This window comes from Pygoscelis adeliae, unplaced genomic scaffold (genome assembly GCF_000699105.1).
Source record: "Pygoscelis adeliae isolate BGI_AS28 unplaced genomic scaffold, ASM69910v1 Scaffold86, whole genome shotgun sequence".
Classification (NCBI taxonomy): Eukaryota; Metazoa; Chordata; class Aves; order Sphenisciformes; family Spheniscidae; genus Pygoscelis; species Pygoscelis adeliae.
Genome location: NW_008824930.1, coordinates 730,206 through 751,749, shown reverse-complemented (window position 1 = coordinate 751,749; position 21,544 = coordinate 730,206). Strand labels below are relative to the sequence as shown.

At 39.5% G+C, this 21,544-nt stretch overlaps 1 protein-coding gene across 1 annotated transcript in view; it reads left to right on the top strand.

Annotated features, from left to right (window-relative positions):
- The window catches only part of CTNND2 (catenin (cadherin-associated protein), delta 2), a 573,271-nt gene that overhangs the window by 242,253 nt on the left and 309,474 nt on the right, over positions 1-21,544 (top strand). Inside the window, exon 5 of the mRNA XM_009325000.1 lies at positions 13,494-13,666. Coding sequence (XP_009323275.1) covers positions 13,494-13,666 — 173 coding nt within the window. The remainder of the gene's footprint in view (positions 1-13,493; positions 13,667-21,544) is intronic.

Sequence of the window (21,544 nt, the reverse complement as noted above, 5' to 3'; positions counted from 1 at the left end):
CCATTACTGTCTTACCATATCCTTATGTCTGTTGCTTCCCTTCTTGTTACAATTCCATCTTTTCTTTTTCCAGTTCCTTTATCTTTTCTGTTCTCACACATCATGAAATAAAGCCTCGGTGTCTTGTCCACAAAACAGATGATGATTCATCCTCAGAGGCAAAAAAAAAAAAAAAAAAAATCAAAACACGTTTTCTGTGTAAAAGTGGCCTTGCTATCCTCACTTTTTACATGCTTATGTAACTTCAAGCAGATCCACATTGCTCATTGGTGTGTCCTGTTGGGAGTCCAGAGGTAACACTATGACAACATTGCAACTAAGTAATTTCTAATTTCCCTCCATTTCTGTACAGCAGCCTATAGGCTGATTTTTTATTTCAATGTGATGTCACCTGCAGCATGTTTCTTGGAGTTTCCTTATTTCTGGTTATGTATACATGATGAATTGTGCTTTTATATATAAATTCCATACTGATATCACGATATTACTTCATATCTCTGAGCTTGCTTGTCCTGAGATGACTCCAACTTTGGTACCTGGTGTCATTTTATGCTGTGCAACTGACTTAAAATCCTTGCCTAAAGGAAACAACCCCTCACAATCTAGCTTTATTACTGTAGTACAAAATGTGAATGTCAAATTAACACAGGAGCAGTAACAGCAGGTAAAACATATATGGAGGGGGGAAATGGAAAGGTGAGAGTCGAGACCAGGAAAGCAGGAACAATTAGTAGCAACATCAAACATGGAAAGGAGGTAGGTAGTGATCAGCTTGTAATGCTTAGCCTGTGGCAAACAAAAATCCTGCACAGGCAACCAGGTGTTCCCTCATCCACTGCAGGAAGCAGTTACTGAAACTCATTAGAAAATGCCAGTGACTTATGGTAGCATCTGTAGGAGCAGAACAAAGAAAGACTTTTGGCATCCGAACCTACAACGCAAAAGAACATCAGTAAATATTGTGTCTGTACTACGGGCCAGGAAACAAATGCACCCACATCTTCACGACAGACTGATAAACCATTCACCCTACTCATGCCTTAGTGGCATGCCAGCGCCCGCACGCATGGCACAGTCAGAAGTGCCAAGAGCCACATCGTTCTGGGATCTGCCGATGCCAGCTTGTGAGCATAAGCAGTGTGTAGATGCAGCCTTGAAAAAGAGGTAGTTGGCTTGTTAGCCTGTGTAAAATTATGTATATGGAACAGAAAATTTTGGCAAGTATGGGGTTGGGTTTTATTTCTTTTGTGCTACATGCAGTTTACATAGCTCTCTATAAAGTAGGATTTTTGCGACTTCTATGATAACGCAGAGTAGGGAGTTGCCTCCGTTTTTTCCATTCTGGCCTTGTAAATGGAGAAATGCGTCTTCTGAGTACAACATGAGAACAGAGAGTAGTGCACATTTGTGGACACAGAAAGCAGAAGCAAAAGGGCGTACTTCCTGTTTTATGGCAGAGGAGTTTTTGGCAGATGAAAAAGATTGTCATAAGATTTTGACCTTTTTGACTTACTTCTTAATGGACTTCTGAGGCAGTGCTAAACACATTCTGAACTGGCTCGCCTCAGAGACCAAATAGTCATTTTCATTTGTGGACAGAAAAGATTCAAGATTTAAGCCTGTCAAAGGTCAGGAAAAAATGGAGTTCTACTTTGCACAAGAAGAGGAAACCTGTTTTGTGCTAGTAGTTGAGTTCATAGAACAACATAATAGCATAATAGATCTACTGATGCCTTTTGTATTAGATCCATATATCTGTGAGTAGTTTATATGCTTTATAGTCAGAAGCTGGTAGGCGCTTTTTAATTATTTTTATTATTTTTCAACAGTCTTAATTTGGGTCTACCAGAAGAGATTTGTCTAATTTTTTTATTTCTGATAATGCATTCAGCTTCCATGTGAGTCATGTTTGTGTGATGTCTATAACCATCTGATTTTATTTCCTAGAAATAAAAAAGGAACACATTAGTTTAATACTATCAATAGCAGCTTTAGGCTGCACTAGGCACAGAGGGTGACTAGGAACACTTGACATTCACAGTTGGTCTTCAAAGGTATAAAATACTTCCAAAAAATTAGGATTTAATCATGTAAAATATGTTCTTAATTTACTTGGTTTTTTTTCTGTAAACAAAGCACACACTCCATTTTAAATGTAGTTATTCTTTGCAAAACGGGAGACTGATAATGAAAACACAAATTAAAAAATAACAATTATTTATGCCAAAATTCAGTGTTTCCCAAATGGAAACATGACAGTTCCTTCTGAGTCAGAGCTTGCTGTCTGTGTCGCTGGATGCAGTGTCTCCTCCTGCATGCAAGTTTCTTCTTGTGGTCACATTCAGAAGTGTATCTAATCCCATCCAGAAGCCCAGTTCAGGTACTGTTCTGTGGTTCCACAGTCTGATCTTTTAATATAAGATAGCGAATTTCTGTTACAGTGAAGTATTGTGTGACTTCTGCCACTCCTAGTATTGTCCACCACCTGCGGTTTCACAGAAGTAATGTCGGTCACCATTAGCAAATCATGCCATTTGTGGAAAGAAGTGATTTATATTCTTCGTGTAATTCACATTGTGTCTACCTTAGGCCACTGACAAGGTTTTGTTGGCAGAGGCTTCTCACGGAGGCATAACAAGTGCCAGCAGAAATTTTACTGCCAAAAGAGCTCCGGATCATCCTTACATATCCCTAGATGGAAGGCTAGAGGATATTATTTTTTGTCTTTGTGTCCTCCGTAGTGCAGAAATGTAATTTAGTTATTATCCTTGCTGCCCATCTTGTTCCTGTGTTGTTTCTATCTCTTGCTCCTATAAAGCACATCATCCTAATGGCCAATGATAAATTATCTCTTTCAGAGACTATCTGATTTCAATATCTGCAGAGTTTAGCAAGTGATTTCATAAAATATGATTAATATTCTACAAAAGAAGTTGTTTAATCTTGGGGTCATTTGAAAGTTTGCAGTAGTAGGTTATCCTTGGTTTTAATCTAAATTTAGGATAGCTTTTTTGATTAAAAAAAAACAAAGACAAGGGCAACCTCTTTATTCTGAGCTCAAATATGTATAAACCTATTCTTGCTCAGTGCATGTCTTTAGGTCTCGTTCTCTAGCATCTTCAGTAATTTCTCTCATTAGTAATGGAACTCCAGATTTTTTCTACTGTCAAACATTACCAAGTAGTGCTTATGAAAGAAGTTCTGGCCATATTGCATTTCATACAAACATCTGGAGTAATGCTATGTGGTATGGTATAGGAAGTAAAACATACACTATCTGAGAAAATAACACTGAAGTTACCCTATTGTGTCAGGATTGCTTAGGCTTTGCTATGTGACCTTGTTCCATGAGGCTGCTAGTATTTCATATTTGCAACACGCTTCCTAACTTCCAGAAGACTTTTATGTAAACTCACTAGAAATTCTATTATCTTTATAATATTTCGCCCACAAATTTTTGCCATGAAAGTTAGCTATCCCTAAAGAAATTCTTCCCCCTTAAACACTTACTTACTAAGATCAGCTATTGAAGAACTACTTATTTCTCTCTGGTTTTCTTCCTGTCCCTCACAGGTGCACAGTTAATGAATTTTAACCACCAGGCAGTATTTTGCGAGTGCCAAAGTTTTGAAACGTGATTGTACCAAACACTAAGAGGAGATGACATTTGCCATTCTGTAATCCTAGTTTAATCGCACCGGGATTCGTTGGAGGCACTTCATTAGCATTACGCAGTAGTTGGAAACCTGGTAGTGTCAGGCATCCTCTCTGAATTAGACATTGGTGCTATCCCCCCTGCCCTGACTTTGGGATTTCAATATGACCATCCAAAAAAAAAAAATCTTTCAGTAATCAGAAAAAAACCATTTGCTCTTGGGGTGGGATGCAGGCCTTATTTTTTTTTATGCACTTCAGGTCTTACGTTTTTCTACTACTTCTTGTGGACATTTGTGGTGCTTTGCTATCCCTTGGAGCAGTGATTTATTATTTGAAATCCTAGCCAACACCTCTGTTTTCCTCTCACAATAATGGCAGAATTTTTATCTTGTGTAAAAAGCGTAAGATAATCAGCATCTAATGAAACTATTTTCTATTCCCAGTTCACTTACTCTTGAAATAAAGTGTTCTTCATCTTTCATTCCACTAGTAATTAGGTCAGAAAGAGAGTTAGAAGGGATATCCTTGTATTGTTCCCTTACATAATGGTATCAGCCTAGTTTTTGTATAATTTCTCCAGATATGTATCATTTATAGAATTCTTGGATGAAAATGAACTTGCTCAACACTTCTGAACGCATTCCACCAAATCCTATTTTCCAGTACCTAAGAATAGGTTCTTCAGCAACACTAAAGCCCTTCCCTGTATTTGTAGGTAGAATCTAGCCCTCTTAATGCTGGTAGAGCATGGTATTGCATATAAATTACTTTCCTTTTTTGTAAAACAAGTTTGTTTTCAGTGTACTCATTTAAGAATTGCTGCCTCTCATCTAAAGAGATGTGCTTGTTTCATAACAAGGGAGCAGCTTGTGATTTAGCATATAAAGTATTATCATTTATTTCTTCATTTTAAGTGTGCATTAGCTTCCCTCCCCTTTTTTTTCCCCCCAACTTTCTTCATTACTAGGGTACGGAACACCTTTGTTATATCGCAGACTTGGCATTTTTTCTTGTAATATAAAGGTACTGATATCTTTAATATTTGATATCTCCTAGAAGGTAGATCTTGAAATATTTTCCTAGTACTATTCAAGTACCAGTCCTGGATTTGGAGGGAGAATGGGGGCAATGCTTATTACTATTGTTATGTTATAGCTACTTGTTATCTTCTGTTTGAGATCTGACTAACGGTTGGCTTGAAGTCCTTCTTTTCCTACAGAATCTGTTTGACCAGTTGTAGCTGACAGGATTTATTTTCGTCTTCAGATCTTAGGTTTCGCCTTGGTTTAATCTCTCCTTTTTCTGTCTGTAATTAAGAAAACGTCTTCTTTTTATGATAGCCACAAAGGTCTCTCATCTAGTTCCCAGGGTTTTCCCCCACAGTTGCCCCCTGCCTCCACAGCTTCCGCCTGCACTTTTTGCAACTTGCCCAAAGACTAGAAAACGAGGAAGAGGGGAGAGAAGTCTGTACTTCAGTGGCAAGGTGGCTGCTCCGTGCCACCCCCTGAGGCACTTGCACGGCTTCCCTTCCCCTCACTCAATTCCTCCGCTTTCCAGACCCATCCTAAATCATCTCAGCAAGAAGGAGTTTCTCCAAAGAATGTTTCAGATGACCTCAGAAATAGGCCATACTGTAACGGAGGGGTTTAAAACAAACAGACAAACGGTTCCTTACCCTTCTGATTCGGGGGGAAAGTTTACTCCTGGCTCCAGCTGGATGTGCAGCTTAATTCTGGGGGCAGGACTTGGAAAACAGGATATACCAGTGAGATGCCAAAGAATTTAGTATCACTAGGAACAGGTCCATCCACCTTATATTTAATTATCATCCCCTCTTCTTGACTGTCAAATACTGTGGAAGAACACTGGCAGGTTACCTTCAAGAACTATCCCTGGTTTTATTGTTCTTTCAGTCTAGTTCCAGGATTCCCCCAGCATCCCAAATACGGTTGAACGCTCAGAAACTGAATGACCACTTTACAGATACCTGACCTGATCTTTTATTTTATTACCTGATCTTTTTTAATCATCCATTCCTTTGCAAAACCGGGCAACAAATACAACCCAGCCTTAAAAGCGGTTAGCAACTACTTGCCATGAGTACACGCACTTAAACGCGTGTAACAAAAAAAGCAGGTTGTAGGGTAGGAATCAATAATTTCACGCTCAAACTAAATGACCTGAGAGGCAGAAGAAACTGTAAGTGATGACTTGTTAGTATTTTAAATCCTTAATTAGGCATATACTAAGAGTTAGGAGATGGTTCCTCTCGCTGGGATGTGAGGTACCTCAACCTATTAACTCTGTAAATGAATGTTTAAAGGACATTAAAGGAGTTTTGCTAGTGCTTTCTTTCAACTGTTACCCAAATGAGCAAAGCAGGTTGAAGAATGTGTGAAGTGATTAATTACACTAATTAAAAACACTTTATTTACAGTTACTCTATAATTTATCATTACTACTTCTGTCAGTTGATCGAAGGTGAGTGAAGTGTTGTTTATAATTGGTATGGGAGCTAATTAAATGTTCATTTGAGCACGTTTTGGTCTATTTCCTTTGTCAATTAGAACTGGCATCGCAATAGATGACTGACCAAATGGAAATGTGTAACAAAATAGTAGTGCTCCACTTTACTACTTACTTGGAGAATGAAATGTGCCCTGGTAAGCCAACTGACTTTAAATCTTAAGGAGAGAAAAAAATCCTTCTCCTTTCAGTTGCATGATATTTTTGTTGGGAACTTCACATGAAAAACTAGGTAACAAGCATGCAATTATCTCATGGGGGCTGACTAGGTGTATGTTTCTGTAGTTTGTAGTGTAATTATTTTAGCCAATTCAGAAGTAATTATTGCATAGATTTAGAATACTGAATTAATCATGCCTTATCTTGTAATAATATAGTACTGTATGCAACTTGTCGTTATATGGTAATTATTTTATAATTGAACAACTAGCAGATAATGTATTATTAAATACTTGTTCCATGATAAATTCTGCTCTGTAATGTATTAGTCCTGTTTCATAATTCAGCCTTTTTTTTTTTTTTTAACATCGACCATACTATTGCTATAGTATCATCTTGAGTTGTTACATATTGTGAAGCTACAATTTGTGAAGTATTCCATGAGATGCTGCACTCTAAGGATTAGGAAACAGAAAGAACTTTTCAGATGTTTGACTGGCAGACACTAGGGATAGGCTGTCATTGATATCCCCACAGGGAACAATTTCTTTGGTTTCTTTTTGTGAGTTTCTTCTTTACAAGAATTCCACATTGATCTGGCTGTTTAGCTTTGTGACCCAGCAATGGCGCTACAGTGTGAGATAGAAAAAATATAAAGTTCTCTGAGTTTGTAATGGAGTTAATCCACAGATTCCTACTACTTTAACTTGCTGTCCTGTAGGTAAAAATACATATCACAAATACTGATTGTACTTAATCTTATAGGACTTTACATCGTGTGTTTGTTTTTAAATCCTCATCACGATGCAGTAATATTACAAATAGCAAAATTTAATAGGTTGTGGTTCTTTGTCCCCCATCTCTAATCAGGGTAAGGGTACTGGACCAGACTCTCAGCACTTAGAAAACTGCTTAACTTCTGACACTGGTAAGCTCCTTAGAGCCCAAGTTCCTGCTGGGTTTCTTATGAGAGATACTCTTCTGCTTACGACCACTATGGGATACGATTCGGGTGAGCTCTGCTACTTGCGTGGTCACCAGACAAGGCCCTACCCTCTGGGGGAAGGGAAGAAAACCTGTGATGACTCACCAGCTCTGATTCCCAACCAAGTTCCCCGGCTTTTCAACTACTGTAGGTGCTGATGCCTATGCTTTGTAATCTCTCACTGGAAGCTCCACTCAGCATTAATGACTATTCATTGAATCAAAATTCAGTACTGTGCTGATGCACTTTGGTCTGTGTGAGATAGATTTTTCTTTTTTTTTTTTAATGTAATCCTTTCTCTGCTTGATTTGGCCATCATGTCGCCTGGGGCTGTGGATCACGGTGGGTAGCTGAGCACCCAGCTTCTCTTGGGGTTTGCTTCCGAGCAAGTGAGGAAAGGAGAACTACGTGCTGTACTCTTGGAGTTTGGCAATGCCAGGGTGTGTTGAATCTCCTCTTGTCTCAGGAGCACTAGCAGAAAGAAACATGCTTTTAAAAGCTGGAGCAGTGGTGCTGAAGGAGTTACTGGTCTGCTAAACATTTCTAATAATAGAGCTACTCTTTTACCGGCATCGTATTTGTTAAAAATTGATTTTATACTGTACGTTCAGTTAGTACATTTTCTGTTAGCACGCACCACTTTTAACACACTTAGAATATCTTAAAAACTGATTTGACTCCTACTGAAATTGTCAAGCATATTCCAGTGGATTTGAATATAGTAGCCTTAGCCCTTGGCAGTTTCTGAGCATACAAAAATGGTCATTTTGTACCTTTCTTCAACATATAAGTTGGATTGTTCTGATGAAATGTAGGTATAAAGTCAGTTGTACGAGTGAATATAAATTTTTATGCTGAGGAACAGGGTATTATTTGAAAGTAAAATACTCTTTTTTCACACAATGGAAAGCTTCTTTTATTTTAAGTATGCTGCAAAGTGTGGTTTGAAGAAAAGGAAATCTAAGGGATGACCTAAGTACAGCAATATGGTAAAATAATTATACTGGTGGAATTTTGTTGTTGTGTTACCATTCTTTTTTTTTTTTTTTATTACTTGTCTGTAATATCTTGTCTCTTCTTGCATAAGAAGTAGAATAATTAGAAGTTTATGTGTATTTGTTCTATACTTGTAACTAATTTTTTGTTGCCTAAGCAAGCACTGGTAGAGCTAGAACAGTACATGCAAGAACTGAGAAGTATCCTAGTATTCTGCTGTTCTGAAACAGCCATATAAAGTATTTCTGCATGCAAACACTCACTGTTCAAGAATAATTTATTTAAAAAAAAAAATCAAAATGAAAGTTTTAGGTTGTGACTTTTTTTTTTTGCTTGATTGGTTCGTTTGTTGGGTTTTTTTTACTCTGAATGATGGAAGAAGGAAGAGGAGGTGGTCTGAAGAGAGCAGAAACGACAGGCAAAAGATTTTATTTCCAAAGAAAATACTGCTCTTGAAAATAAAAGGACAAATGTTTTCATATTTTCATTTTTTTTCCCTATTTTTGACCCAGCCATGGATGACAGTAGTAACCTGGATTCTTTGTGTCATTGTGGTTTCCCGTAATCAACTGTTACTGTGATGCCCTTGAATTAATAATCATCTCATCGTTTAAGACCACTCACTTCCTTGGTTTGGTTTTTAAATAGCTACACTGCACCTTATTGCAGCATTGCACGTTGTATTGTTATTCAGAAAGAAAAACAGCAGACCACGAAGAAATACTGCCAGTGCAATACCCTATCCCTCACAGGTGAGAGGCACAGGAATAGCACCCGCTGTGCACGGTGGGACTCATTCTGCAACCTTTCCCTCCCTCTTCCCTGACTCCCCCCTTGACAGAAGCAGGTAGATGCTGTGGAAGGTCTCCTTCTACTATAGCTTGTGATGGAGTCTGTAACTCACCAGTTTGCATTTGTGGCCATATGCAACGTACTAAATGCCGTGAATCAGCCTGTTCAGTGTAATGCCAGGCTGTGCTTATTTTGTCAAATGCACTACGGCAGGAAGGTAGCAAGCGTGGGCGTCAGTGCTGCTCTCTTCAGTGATAGGACTCAGGGTAGGGCCGAGTCCTGCACTGCGTCTGCCCCTCTTCCCTGTTTTGCTTGAAGTAGGTGTGCCAGGTACTCTCAGGTACTCCAAATCTCTTAAACTATTAAAGAGAAAAATAATAGCCATATAATAGCCAACATAACTGCCAGTAAGAGAGGTGGGTAATATAAACTAATTAAAAGAGCTTCACAAGAAGCCTGCCCCCTCCCCTCACTGTCTGAATGGGTGACTCCTTTCCCCTAACTCTGCTGTGCCTGCCAGCACCTGGGTCTCCAGACTGCAAAGGAAACTCCTGTTTCCCTTCTCTGATTCCTAGAAAAGTCCTCTGTTCTCCATCACCTCTGAGGTTTCATTGTGGGTTGGCTCCCTGATGTAGGCGTGTCCTTCATCCTCTTCTGTTCTCTTCTTGCCTGGTCTTCTCTGTGCTCCAGCAGCTTTCCCCAGCTTAAATGCACTTTGTCTGTGTCCCAAGCAAGACGCACACCCTCTCCCTCTCCTTTGAGCTCGTTGCTGAGCCGGGTTACAGCAGCCAAGGTGAGGAAGGCGGGGAGCCTCGCACACTGCTCTGCTCGAGGTTAAGAGGAAGGTATTGTCTGCAGTACGTGTCCACCAAACTGGAGACAAATTAAAGAGTTAATTACTATACCCTGCTCCAGCTTTTGAAGTTAGTCCACAGTGGCATCTCTTGCAGTATGACGGCTCTGACTTAGTTTCCTGAATTTGCACTCATATCGGTACTATTTTAATACAGGAGGAAAGTGGCACTGACTGAATCCGTGAAAATTTGGTACTATCCACTATGAATAATCCAACACTAATATTCTTTCACAAGGCAAGTAGATTTTTTTTTATGTAGCGGTGAAAAAACATAGGGGAAAAAAGGTAGTTATATCTTCCCCATACCCCCAAATAGAAACAAAATGTAGTACAAATTTTTAAAGCAATACTACAAATCCTTGGTATCTGCTAAACTAAACCTTACGAAGCTGGAAGTGTTTGTTTTCAAGCTTATTTTAAATTGAAGATTTGTAGTTAATTACGTAGCATTAAGGGAACAAATAAGACTGAATTGTTCTAGTAGTTAACTAGTTATTTCCAGTGCCTAACTGAAAATAGAGAATTTCCAGCTGCCTTAACTTTTCTGAAAACAAATGAAAAATAGTTGTATGAACACTTTCTTATACCAACACAACAGAGTTCAAATTTTTGCCAGGAAGAAACAGTAGTTTGTTGTCAAGAGCCATCAGCATGTAGAAGTACACAAATAAACCACTTTCTTCTCTTCTGGGTGAGCTGTGGGCTCTTCAGAAGGTTTGGGTTTGCTTTCAGATTGAAATCTCAGGAATGTTAATGAGAAAAGCGATCCATCTTTTTCCCTATCAGACAAGACAGGGCTGCTTGTAGTCCCTAAATCCTGAAAAAGGAACTTGTGTTTTTTCAAGATCATGCTGATTGATCTCAAATGTATCTTCTAGTTGTATGCTTGGTTTAGACTTAGTTATTGACAGGTGAGCAGCCACAACTCTGTTTTATGTTTGCTTGAGAAATGCGGGCTTATTTAAAATGTAAATATCTATCCGGCTGGCTCTCTCACATGACTTTGTAATTACTTTATTGAAATGTATGTACGTTTTAATTGTTCATTACTACTTGTTAAGGTACAAAATAAAAACTGCTGTACAGTAGTTAGTGAACTTAAAACCATGTGCTCCAAACTTTTTACTAAAAATTTTTTTCTACGGTTTGGATAAGTTTCTTAAAGTGCATGGAAGTGTTTGGGCTAAATGGTGCAGGGAACCCATGTATGTGTTTCTAGCTGGCTATGTAAATCCCCTAGTGAGCCATAGTAATATGAAAGGAACACTTGAAAGCCAGATGCAATGAAAATTTAAACATATTGAGTTCATAGCATGTGATAGTTTAATCATTATTTAAGCTTTAGAAATGTCACAGCATAATTACTTTCAGAATGACTGCAAATGCTTTCATGCACAAAAATTGCTTTCTTGCTGCAACTTTCGCCCCTCCTGGGAAAGTTATGCTTTTGTGAATTTTCTGAACTTAATCATGTCACTTGATCACAGGCAAATTCTCAGTGAAAATTCAAAATCCAAAAGATTAAAATAAAGTCTACAGATATATTTTAAAACTAAGCCTGTATTTTCTTTATGCTCTTTAAAAAAAATCTGTGAAAATATTTCTTTCATTAAAGAACAAAATTTGCAACAAAACCAGTTAAATGGAAGAAGCTTAGTAAACCCTATTCGCAGAGTCAGGGAATGGAAAGCTACCAAATGTTGGATTTATAAGCACCCATGCAGGATTAAATTCAGCTCTCCCATGCACGTGATACATTTTTAATAACCTCACAGCATACATGGAGCCCTGCCTCCTTCTGTACTTGTAAGGAAAATACAAGGACCAGAACTTCCTTTCTGAATTTGTCCTATATCTGGAATATTCTGATGAATGCAATTGACTTTGCAGTATAAATTGTGTTGATACGTAAAATAGTGTCATAATCCCAGTCTACACTTAGATGCGAACACTTCCACTTCACATAGCCTACCACGATTTGTTTATAATGTGGGCGGTTCGGGTTGGATTTTGGAAAATTTCAGTTATAATGGTTCTGCCATTTCTGAGGAACAGGCTAGGGGAAAAAATACTCTCCATGTTAATTTGGGGGTGGGGTTGTTTGCACGTTTTCTAAGTGGAAATCTTTTTGGAGCAGCTGTACATCCTCGTAGCAAAGACTTAAAGGTCATAAAATTTGGCCTTTGTATCAAGAATGTGCTGGGAGTTATTTCTGGTAAAACTCATTGGAATTTTGCCATTGTGAGTCTTTTTAAAACTGAACTTTTCACACGTTCTGTAGGAGGAAAATCAACATAATCATTTCACATCCCTTAAGTTTGTGTCACCTTCTATGTTCTCATGAGCTTGTTAGTGCTAACCAGAAGATGAACCTGTGGAGCCACTGAATATGCTGTAGATGATAGCTGTTGGGTCGAAGGTAGACTTCTTTGTAACTCATGCAGTGGCCAAGGCATAACCCTCTTCTTTTCTCTCCTCTTGTATTTCACTTGCTGGGCCCAGACACCATGGAAGAGTAAGCTAGTTTATTGAAAATTGAAGAGACTAAAATCAGTGAAGGCATAGGGAAGGATTAGGTGGGTATTCTTTAATGTAGCTCTTCTTGTATGGAGACAGAATGAGTTCACCATTAAAAGCGGTTGTGGGAGGTCATGCCTAAACCACGCAACAGCGCGGTGTAAGAGCCTTTCCCTGTCTGATACATGCTCTCTCTCAGGGCAAAAGTTGGGGAATTGGCTATGGGTACGTGATAAGCTAAATCACTTGTACGTGAACCTAATGAATATTAGAACATGTTTTAGTCTCACAGAACAACTAAATAACTGTGGAAAGTGTCACTGTTCACGCTCCCGACATGCCTTTCGGTCTGGCGGCCCCAATTTAAGCTCTCTGCCTGCACTTGGCTCTCCTGCCACGCAGTGCTGTGATGGGGAAGATAAGATAGGCTGACAAAACAGTCATCAAAGATTCACCAAGATCGGGGTGAGTCTTACATGAGAGGAGCTATTAATATTTCAAAGGCTGCCATCCATCCCTACAGGCACCAAAGTTATTATATCACCATGTGTACAGGACAGAGTGGCAGTAATCAATAGATCTAATGTGCTGGGGGCCCAGGGAGGGGCAAGTTAGCATTTCCCATGCAGAACAACCGGATATAATTAAGTGAAATAAATAAGGCTTATCCTTAGAAAAAAAGAAAACTCATCAACTATTCTGAGCTGAAAACCAAGACTTCTTTATCAAATAGTACGGTTGGGTTTGTTTAGGCTTAGAATTTCTTCACTGGTCAAAACCGTACGTTTTTTGCAAAGAAAGCAATGTGGTCTGTAGCTTGAACACAACAATAATGATTGAGTGGTAAAGAAACAATTTGATGTATGTGATTTTTATTACTGAAAAGCCAAACCGTGAAAAGCTGAAGCCACATACATCTGGTAATTTTGAGGCTCACTCAACTGATAATACAGGTACGCTCTTTCACTGAGACTTTCTGACTGCTCCCGAATCCTGTTCCTGCAGGGCCCAGCCTCCTCTCCCAGAGCGCGCTCCAACTCAATTCCAAACCTGAAGGGTCCTTCCAGTACTCGGCCAGCTACCACAGCAACCAGACCCTTGCCCTGGGTGAAACAGCAGCCGCCCAGCTTCCGGCCCGCAGCAGCCAGGCCAGAGGTGCCATCCAGAGCTACAGCCAGGTACGTGTCCTAAGCAGATGGGGTCTCTCACACCTGAAGTCATGTGGGGTAGCTCCCAGGAAACAGCTGTTTGGTGCCTGCCAGCACACGAATGTCTGCCTTTACTTTCTGTCTTGCTCAACGCACCTGCAGCGGGGTGGAGTTACCACCTTGATTTTTGCAAATCTAAAGTGGGTTGACTTGCATAGTAATAAAATAATCCTGATTAAAAAGGAGATTTACATGCCAGTTTTACTTACTCACTTGCATATACATTTTGGTGATAGCATGTTTAGGCATTTCAGTTTGAAAATTTGTGTGACTGTGCTGATCAGGAGCCCTAACTAAGGTCTAGGACTTCCCTGCGTTGGTATCGGAAGCAGTAAGTGCCAGCAAACAAAAACAAAGCCAGGCTGACACCAGATGCAAAACCTGCTTGGGATACCATGCGTCACCTGATGCTGTGGCCTAATCCCAAGTGTAAGAATCATTTTTTGCCCTTTTTTCCCCCCCATATTGTAAGACAAGCAACTTACCAGACAGCCGCCTGTACGTTTAAAACATTTTGAAAGATTGCTTCAGATACTCATGAAAACTTTATAAATCTCTTCCTGTCTAAACGATCCCTCCCGGCTCTGACACGTAACCCTGTCACCTTCTGTGCTTTTCACTGTGACATCAGAGGCTCTCACTGGGAAGTTAAGCTTCAGTTTAGCCAAAAATTTCTAGAAGCGTTCATGCTTCTCTACGTAAACAAAGTCTGACTGGGTTTCGTTGGTCAGCTCAGGTTATTTTCTCTGTTTAGATGTTAACCGCCCCAGCAAAGCAGACCATCTCAGTGTGACACTGGGACACTTTATAATTCAGGATTCTGTAGAAGTGAGTAGTATTTGAATTTCAAAGCCTTAAATTGCTAAGAGATTTCAAGTATTATATAGTGATTGCACAGCTTGTGGGATACCAAGAGACATACAATATTCTATTCTCTCAGTTTGCTCAGAAAAGCTCCCTATCCTCTAAGACTGAAAAATTAAATAAAGCACAGTTAAATTTCATTTCAAATTGGGTAGGTACTTTTTTCCTTCTATAAAGGGTTTAAAATGAGCCTGCATAGTGGTAAGGCCTCAGGGTTTTTCTGTGTTTACCAAAGAGGACCTCCCTGATGTTGGGATTGGAGCCAACAGAAAAGCAGGATTCCAGCTAGAAAGAAAAAGGAGGCTATCATATCCAGTTGTAGCCTGGGCAGATATCATCAGGAGTTGTGCTTTGTGAAAAGCATCGTACCCTGGGGGTTAGCCTGAAAGGGTGTGATGCATTCTTCAAGGAGGCTAGAAAAAGTGAGACGATGGAAAAGAAACAGGTTATGAGAGCAACAGAGCAACAGAAACAAAAACAAAGAAGGAATGAGAGGGGAAGGAGAAAGACTCTTAAAAAAAAAACAGTAGGAAGGGAAAGCGTGCGATTGTCTAGGGGTTAGAAATAGTGATATTCTTAACATAAATTTTATCACACTCAGTGATAGAAAAGGATGAATTTATGGAGAGGGGAGAAAATTAATGATCTAGATTTCTTTCATTGAAATTACACTGAACAGCCATTGCTTAGATCTGAAAAGCTCTCATGAACCATCTACTTCACAGAGAACTGGTTACCTTCAGAAAGGTAACTAGTAAGTTAGGAAGGCGACCTTTCCTATCTTTTTTTCTTGGTACGAGAGGGCAGAAAATAGGTTTTCTTCCTGTGTTCCTCCAGATTGTATGGTAGATGTTCCTGCAGGAAAATAACTCACAGAACATCATAATTCTTCACACCATCATCCTGCAAAGGATGCTTGACAACTTCAGGTCAATTAAAATATATCTTGAAAATATTAACAAACTGCCATATAAACTATGAATTAATACCATAAAAAGCATATAAAGGACGTTTTAAGAGAGATAAACAAGAAGAGGAAAAGTCAAAAGTTAAAATTAAAAAGTTCTGAATATGACCATTGCTGATTCCACAATTAAGGAGAAAAAAAGTCAATCCTTGGAATTGTTTTGCTATCCCTATTGTAATTAAAATAAGCCTCAGGAGTCAAAACGGCTCAGATTGTGATAATTTCCTTTGGTATTTGTGTGCAAGGAATATAGCACTCTCTGAACATGAATGATAGCCCAAATGTGTGGAAAACATATGTAAATAGTCCCAAGGCCAGCTGTGACAGCAAGAACAATTTCTGAAAATGCAATTGTATAAAAAAGAGAAACTAATTAGTTTTGGGACTTCCTGTATAGTGCTGCAAAGTGCAATCTAACATTTTTGGCAATTTGGAGGACTTCATTATAGATCATAGAGTTTTTCCACTGCTTTGAGTACTTTAGAACACAAAACTTTTATCTCCTAAATGTTACTGGAATAGGATTTCTTAGCAACAACTGCTCCTCTGGCAGGGAATTACTCTGTTTCCCCACTGAAAACAGCTTTTCAAAGTTGGTGTCCAGATCCTGATATATCCTGTGTTAATCGATTAAGGTTATTTGTGAAGAGTCAATAGTGACTCTTATTACAAAAAGTAGCAGATTTTGCAGATGAGTTGCTCAAAAGTGAATCTTCTATTTGGACAACGTAATTTGTGAACAACTGATTGATTGGATTTACTGTCATCTTGAGAATGGTCAGCTCACGTTGTAGATATCGTAGGAATATAAAGCATAGCATGTACTACAAATAGTGGTTTTCCACATGCTCTGCCATGTATTTGCAAGGGGAGGGGAAAGGAGGTGAAACTAGTTTACATTTCTGGGTGAGGACTTTTTTAGCTTCTGGTGATGCTGCGGTCTTTTCAGAGGCTGAGGCAGCCACAGAGGTAATTCCCAACTGCGTATTATCCTATGCTCCTGAAGCTTCTGGACTGAAGAAGCTGGCACAGAATTCAAAACCCTTAGAAACAAAAAGTAGATGGAAGAGAAAGGTGAAGGGAAATAAAAAAAGCCTTGAAAAATTCTTTAACAGTTAATTTTCTAACTTGTCTCCTTTTTCATATAAAGAAGTCATAAGTTTGTCATTCATCAGACCACCACACCTCACTAGCCCTATTTAGAATGTTAGCAAATGAGTACAAGAATGTGTTCAGTTGTCACGCAAAAACTGTATACTGGCCTTTTTCAGTTAGACTCATGGCTCTTCCCGCCATCAGTCATCTGTGCCACAAGGCGATAGGCTGCTTGATAAGCTACCCAGACAAAATCTAAAATAAGGACTTAACTTCAGGTAGGATGTGGCAGATGATGATGGGTTTAAAACGGGATTCCAAATATGAACATGAGAATTTTTCTGTCATTAAAGGAAGCAGATGAAATCATAAGACAGATTAGTCCTATTACGACACTCACAGAGAACAATTCACTAGTATAGCTTATGGTAGAGAAGAACTGATCTGCTAACGCTGGTTTGATCCTACAATACGTAATGATTGCAGCTTTCACTGCTGCTTTAAAACCAGAGATTGACCATCTCTGGACACTCTGAAAGGATCTCACACAATTCTGTTTGTGGATGTAGAAGATTACGATGGTATTACCTACCTTCATCTATACGTATGACCTTTGAGATTAGGATCAGGTAGGCTGACAAGTTTTTCTGATAGTGTTGGGGTTTATTTTGCAAACATAGTATAGCCATGACCTTTGTGATAAAATCAGGAGAAACAGATGGAATAGGCCACATTTGAGGGATCCAGAGGTATAGTCTGGTGTCTATTACCATATAAGTGCATTGGAACATAGGTAGCATCTTCCTAGTTAGGTCAGGAACTTATAAATGACAGCAAAGCAGTCCTGCAGAAGAAAGACCCTTCCACAGATGCTGCCCAAGGACTGAAGTCTGCATCCCGAAGACTCAGAGAATGTTCCTCTTCTGCCTTTTGTAGAAGAGTGTCGATAGAGGCATTGGACCAGAGCAGAGTGATACCTCGAGTGAAGCCATATGGAAGGTTCTTTGGGCTGACAGAAAAAAAATAGCCTTCAATAGACTGGCAAGTCTTGCAGTCACTGAAAGAGCACAGAGCATCACCAAGATTGTGAAACAGAGCTGGACCCTTAAAAGACCACCCGTGTCTCTCGAAAACAGGATGATCAAGTTTGCTGCCTAAAGCTAGCAACACCTGCCAATATTCAAGAAGCCAAAGCAGCCTGGAGGGATGTCTTCCACACAACTTGAACGTTCAGTTGGAGAATCCTCCCTAGAATCAAGAGAAAGGGTCTTCTCACGGGCAACAGTGTACTGCATATGACTCTGTTCTTATTCATCAGATATGACCTTGTTTGAGATTTTAAGGGCCAAGCGATCCCTGAAAGTTCCAGAGAGCAAAACGAGCTGAAAGCTGGTGCTGGCATTTAATGCTAAACTAAAAATGCTTGTGAATACAAGTTCATCCAGACCGAAGATGGGCATGCAGACTTACTCAAATGCAGCATAACTTTTCAGTTTCTTCTGTTATCTGTCAGGGAAGTATAGAGGACATTGAGCGCAAATTGTCATTTCTCAAGGGTAACTGGTACCATGATTCAAATTTTCCAGCATCTTCCTGGAAATTGTATCATTATGTCATTCCCAAGGAATGACTATGAAGCCTTTTCTGTTCTTAGTTCTGTTTCTAAGACTCAGGCGGTTGCATTGACAGAAGTTCTGTTCCTTGGCACCTGCGAATTATGAAGCATAGATGCACAAAACCTACCAGGTTTTGGGTTTGTGTTTTGGCACGCCTGAGAAGAAAATAGTTTGAAGGCATTTTAGATGATATGCCAAACAGATCTGCTGCACCTGCTAACATATTCGTAACGGTCATCTTGTTCTCTGAGACTTCCGCTATTCAGGTTGTGCCGGTCTTACACACCGTTTTTCCCTCTGGGAGCAATCTCCAAGAATCAACATGCTGCTGTTTCAGTAATTAGCAGCTGACCCCAAAGTTTTGCTTAAGCTGTCTAGCCATCTAGGATTTTCTCATTCCTTATCCATGAAAAATTTTCGGCAGAATAAATAGTTTAACACAGTTATTTGCCACTCTCGATTCCACTTCGTAAAACAGAAATCTTGCATTACAGTCTTTCATTTAATCTTCTTCAGTTAAAGTTCTGATTTAAATTTTCAGTTGGAATTGTAAAAAAAAAAAAAAGCTGATGTCCTGAAATTTAGTGCATTAAATGCATTAAATTATGGCAGGCAATCAACAGTGAGACTGTTCTCTAGCCTACTATAACCTAACTGGACACCTTCAGTAATTTTCTGCATAGAGCTCTGCAGATCTCGTTTTTTCCGTATCGGTAGAAAATGATCTTTCTAATAAGATTAAATGGGAAAGAAAATATTTTCATAGCTGTATTAATGTTCTCGTGTTTTTTCACACATTTCTGCGGTTAAAAAGAATATATCAAAATTCATATATTTAATCCAAATAAGCAAATCAGGCTCCTTTTCTTTGGGATACCAGAAAAATCAGATCTCTGAGTCTTAGAATAGATATTTATAGGGCTGTAGTAAGAAAGTCCTTGATTTTTGTTCACATCTATGAAATAGATTGATGCAGAAGGATATAACAACTGGGAAGCCCTCAATTTATTAGTTTAAACACAGTTTCATTATCAGGTTGGCAACAATAATGGATAAATGGAAAAATAAGGGAAAAATACCATTGTATTCCATTCTTCCATATGAAGTACAATGTCACATTGCAGGATGAACGATGACGTGTCTGTATGGTTGTCTTAAGCAGCAGACAGGGAGAAACACAGGGAGAAACTGAAACACATTTTGCCTCTGAAAACACGAGTGGAGAACGTGACTCTACACATGGCCCTTTGAAAAAACCTAAGAACCTCACAGTAAATTTAAGACAGGTCTGAGATTAGTCACATCCTAGAAAATACTGCATGCTAATGTTCTCATTGCAATCTGTTCATCCAAAAGTTCTCTCCTTCACACAGAGCAAATGCTTAGCTTTTTAGGAAGCTAAAAACTGCGTTTTTAATTAAGCGTTTAATTCTTGTGTCCTGCCACTACACCTTCTTCCCTATAACAGACAATCGTGAAGTGGGATTTTTGGGCGTTTTGAATTAGTACTTGCAGAATGCCTGCAGCTTTATAGAGATTTATTAGGAATATGGGATAATATTGGTTTACTTGAAATTAATTACTCTAAATCCTTGACACATCAAGCAGTGTAGAAGTAGATTAGAAATTTTGTATACATGATGACAGTGCTTAACTAAAATCCTTGTGATCAATGACAAACCGTCTAAGTTACCAGTGCATTAGCAGTGTGTTGCAGAAGACACTGGTAACATCGCAGAAGACTGTATTTTGGAACAATGTTGAATATTACAAAATGCATTATTATGCCACTGAACAGTCCAAAAAGTAAAATTTATGAACAAATATCAACTGATAACGTAGCTGGTTCAAACAACCTTTCATCGTGTGCAAAACTTGCTCTGTCCATGTTGTCTTTAATCTTGCCAGCCTGTTTTTGTTTTCTAAAAGTTGTTACCATACAGTTTAAACCTGGAAAATGAAACTGTACTCCTGTCAAATACATTATTGGACAGTCAGTTGCAGATTAGCCCTTCTTTCCAGTTTAAAGCAGAGACGGTAAGTAGCTCAGCATGAAAGTAGCTTTTAAAAGTTTATTGATGTTCCCAGAGTCTGCCTTCCTGGTTCTCGTTCGGAGTCTTTCAAATGAGCAACTTGAGCTTGTTGGCCATTTATGAAAACGTCAAGGCTCGTACTTGATGCTGCGGTGTTTGTAACTCGCGGCTGCAATCAGCACAGTCCAACTCAACGGCGAGCAGGCTGCTTACATCTGTGATCCCCTGCCCGCCCGGGACTTACCATACAGCACAGCTGGAGGGAAGAGTTTGCATTACATTTATCTATAAGGCCGTTGCTCTTCGGGGCGCAAAACCTCCCAAAGCCAGTGAGGTTTGGGTCTGGCAGTGCTCCCTCGAGACGCCTGAACGCTGCGAGCTTCCATGCTACTAACAACTGTGAGCAAAGCACCGGGAGCAGCTCCTCCGAAGCCTTGCTCCTTGTCCACGTCTAGAAAAATATATATTCTTCCCTCAGATGCAAAGCATTTAAGATGAGGGGCGGGGCTCCAAAAGTAAAAAAAGAAAAGGACAGAAGAGTTTCCAGTGGGCATACATAGAAGAAGTACACGTTTCTGGCATTTTGAACGTCATTTATTCCTTGCTCCGATTAGTGGTTTTATTCTGTCCTTAATTCCTGACCAAATCCTTTATTGGGTACCCCAGTGAAAATAAACCAAGTTTCATACCAGGAACGTGGTGCTTTTGTTTACTTGGTTTTTTTTCCTGTAGGATGCTACTAAAAAACCACGTTGCTATTTAAATGTGAAACAATGCTGCTGTCGGCATTCACCACACCTCTTTGAACTGCCACAAAATTCAATTATTCACATTTTAAAGGCTTTTCTCGCTAAGGAAATCGGTAGCCGAGAGGTGTGTGTGTTTGGGCGAAGCACTGGGCAGACTGATTCAAACTGCACTGTCAGCTCCCAGGATCGGGAGCGCTTTCTGAGGTTTCAAGTAAATCCCCTGCATAACCAGAAAAAAAAAAGTATCTGAAACAAGAGTGCGTCTTCCGACAGAGCGCTGAGCTCCTGCTCACCGCGGGGTGCAGTTATTAGAGGATTTTAATGTTACCAGATTCACAGATGATCTCTCGAGCCGAAGACCCCCGATCAAAACGGGCATGCCGCCTGTCTGTAAGGGCGAGCTCGATCCTTGGCTGCTCCAGAAGCGGCTCAGGCACATAACTGAAATTTCCAATAGGCAGCATCTGCCGAGGATTTTCGCTCGCTCCCTCCTCCTCCTCCCCAGTTACTGGGCTTAAGGGGAA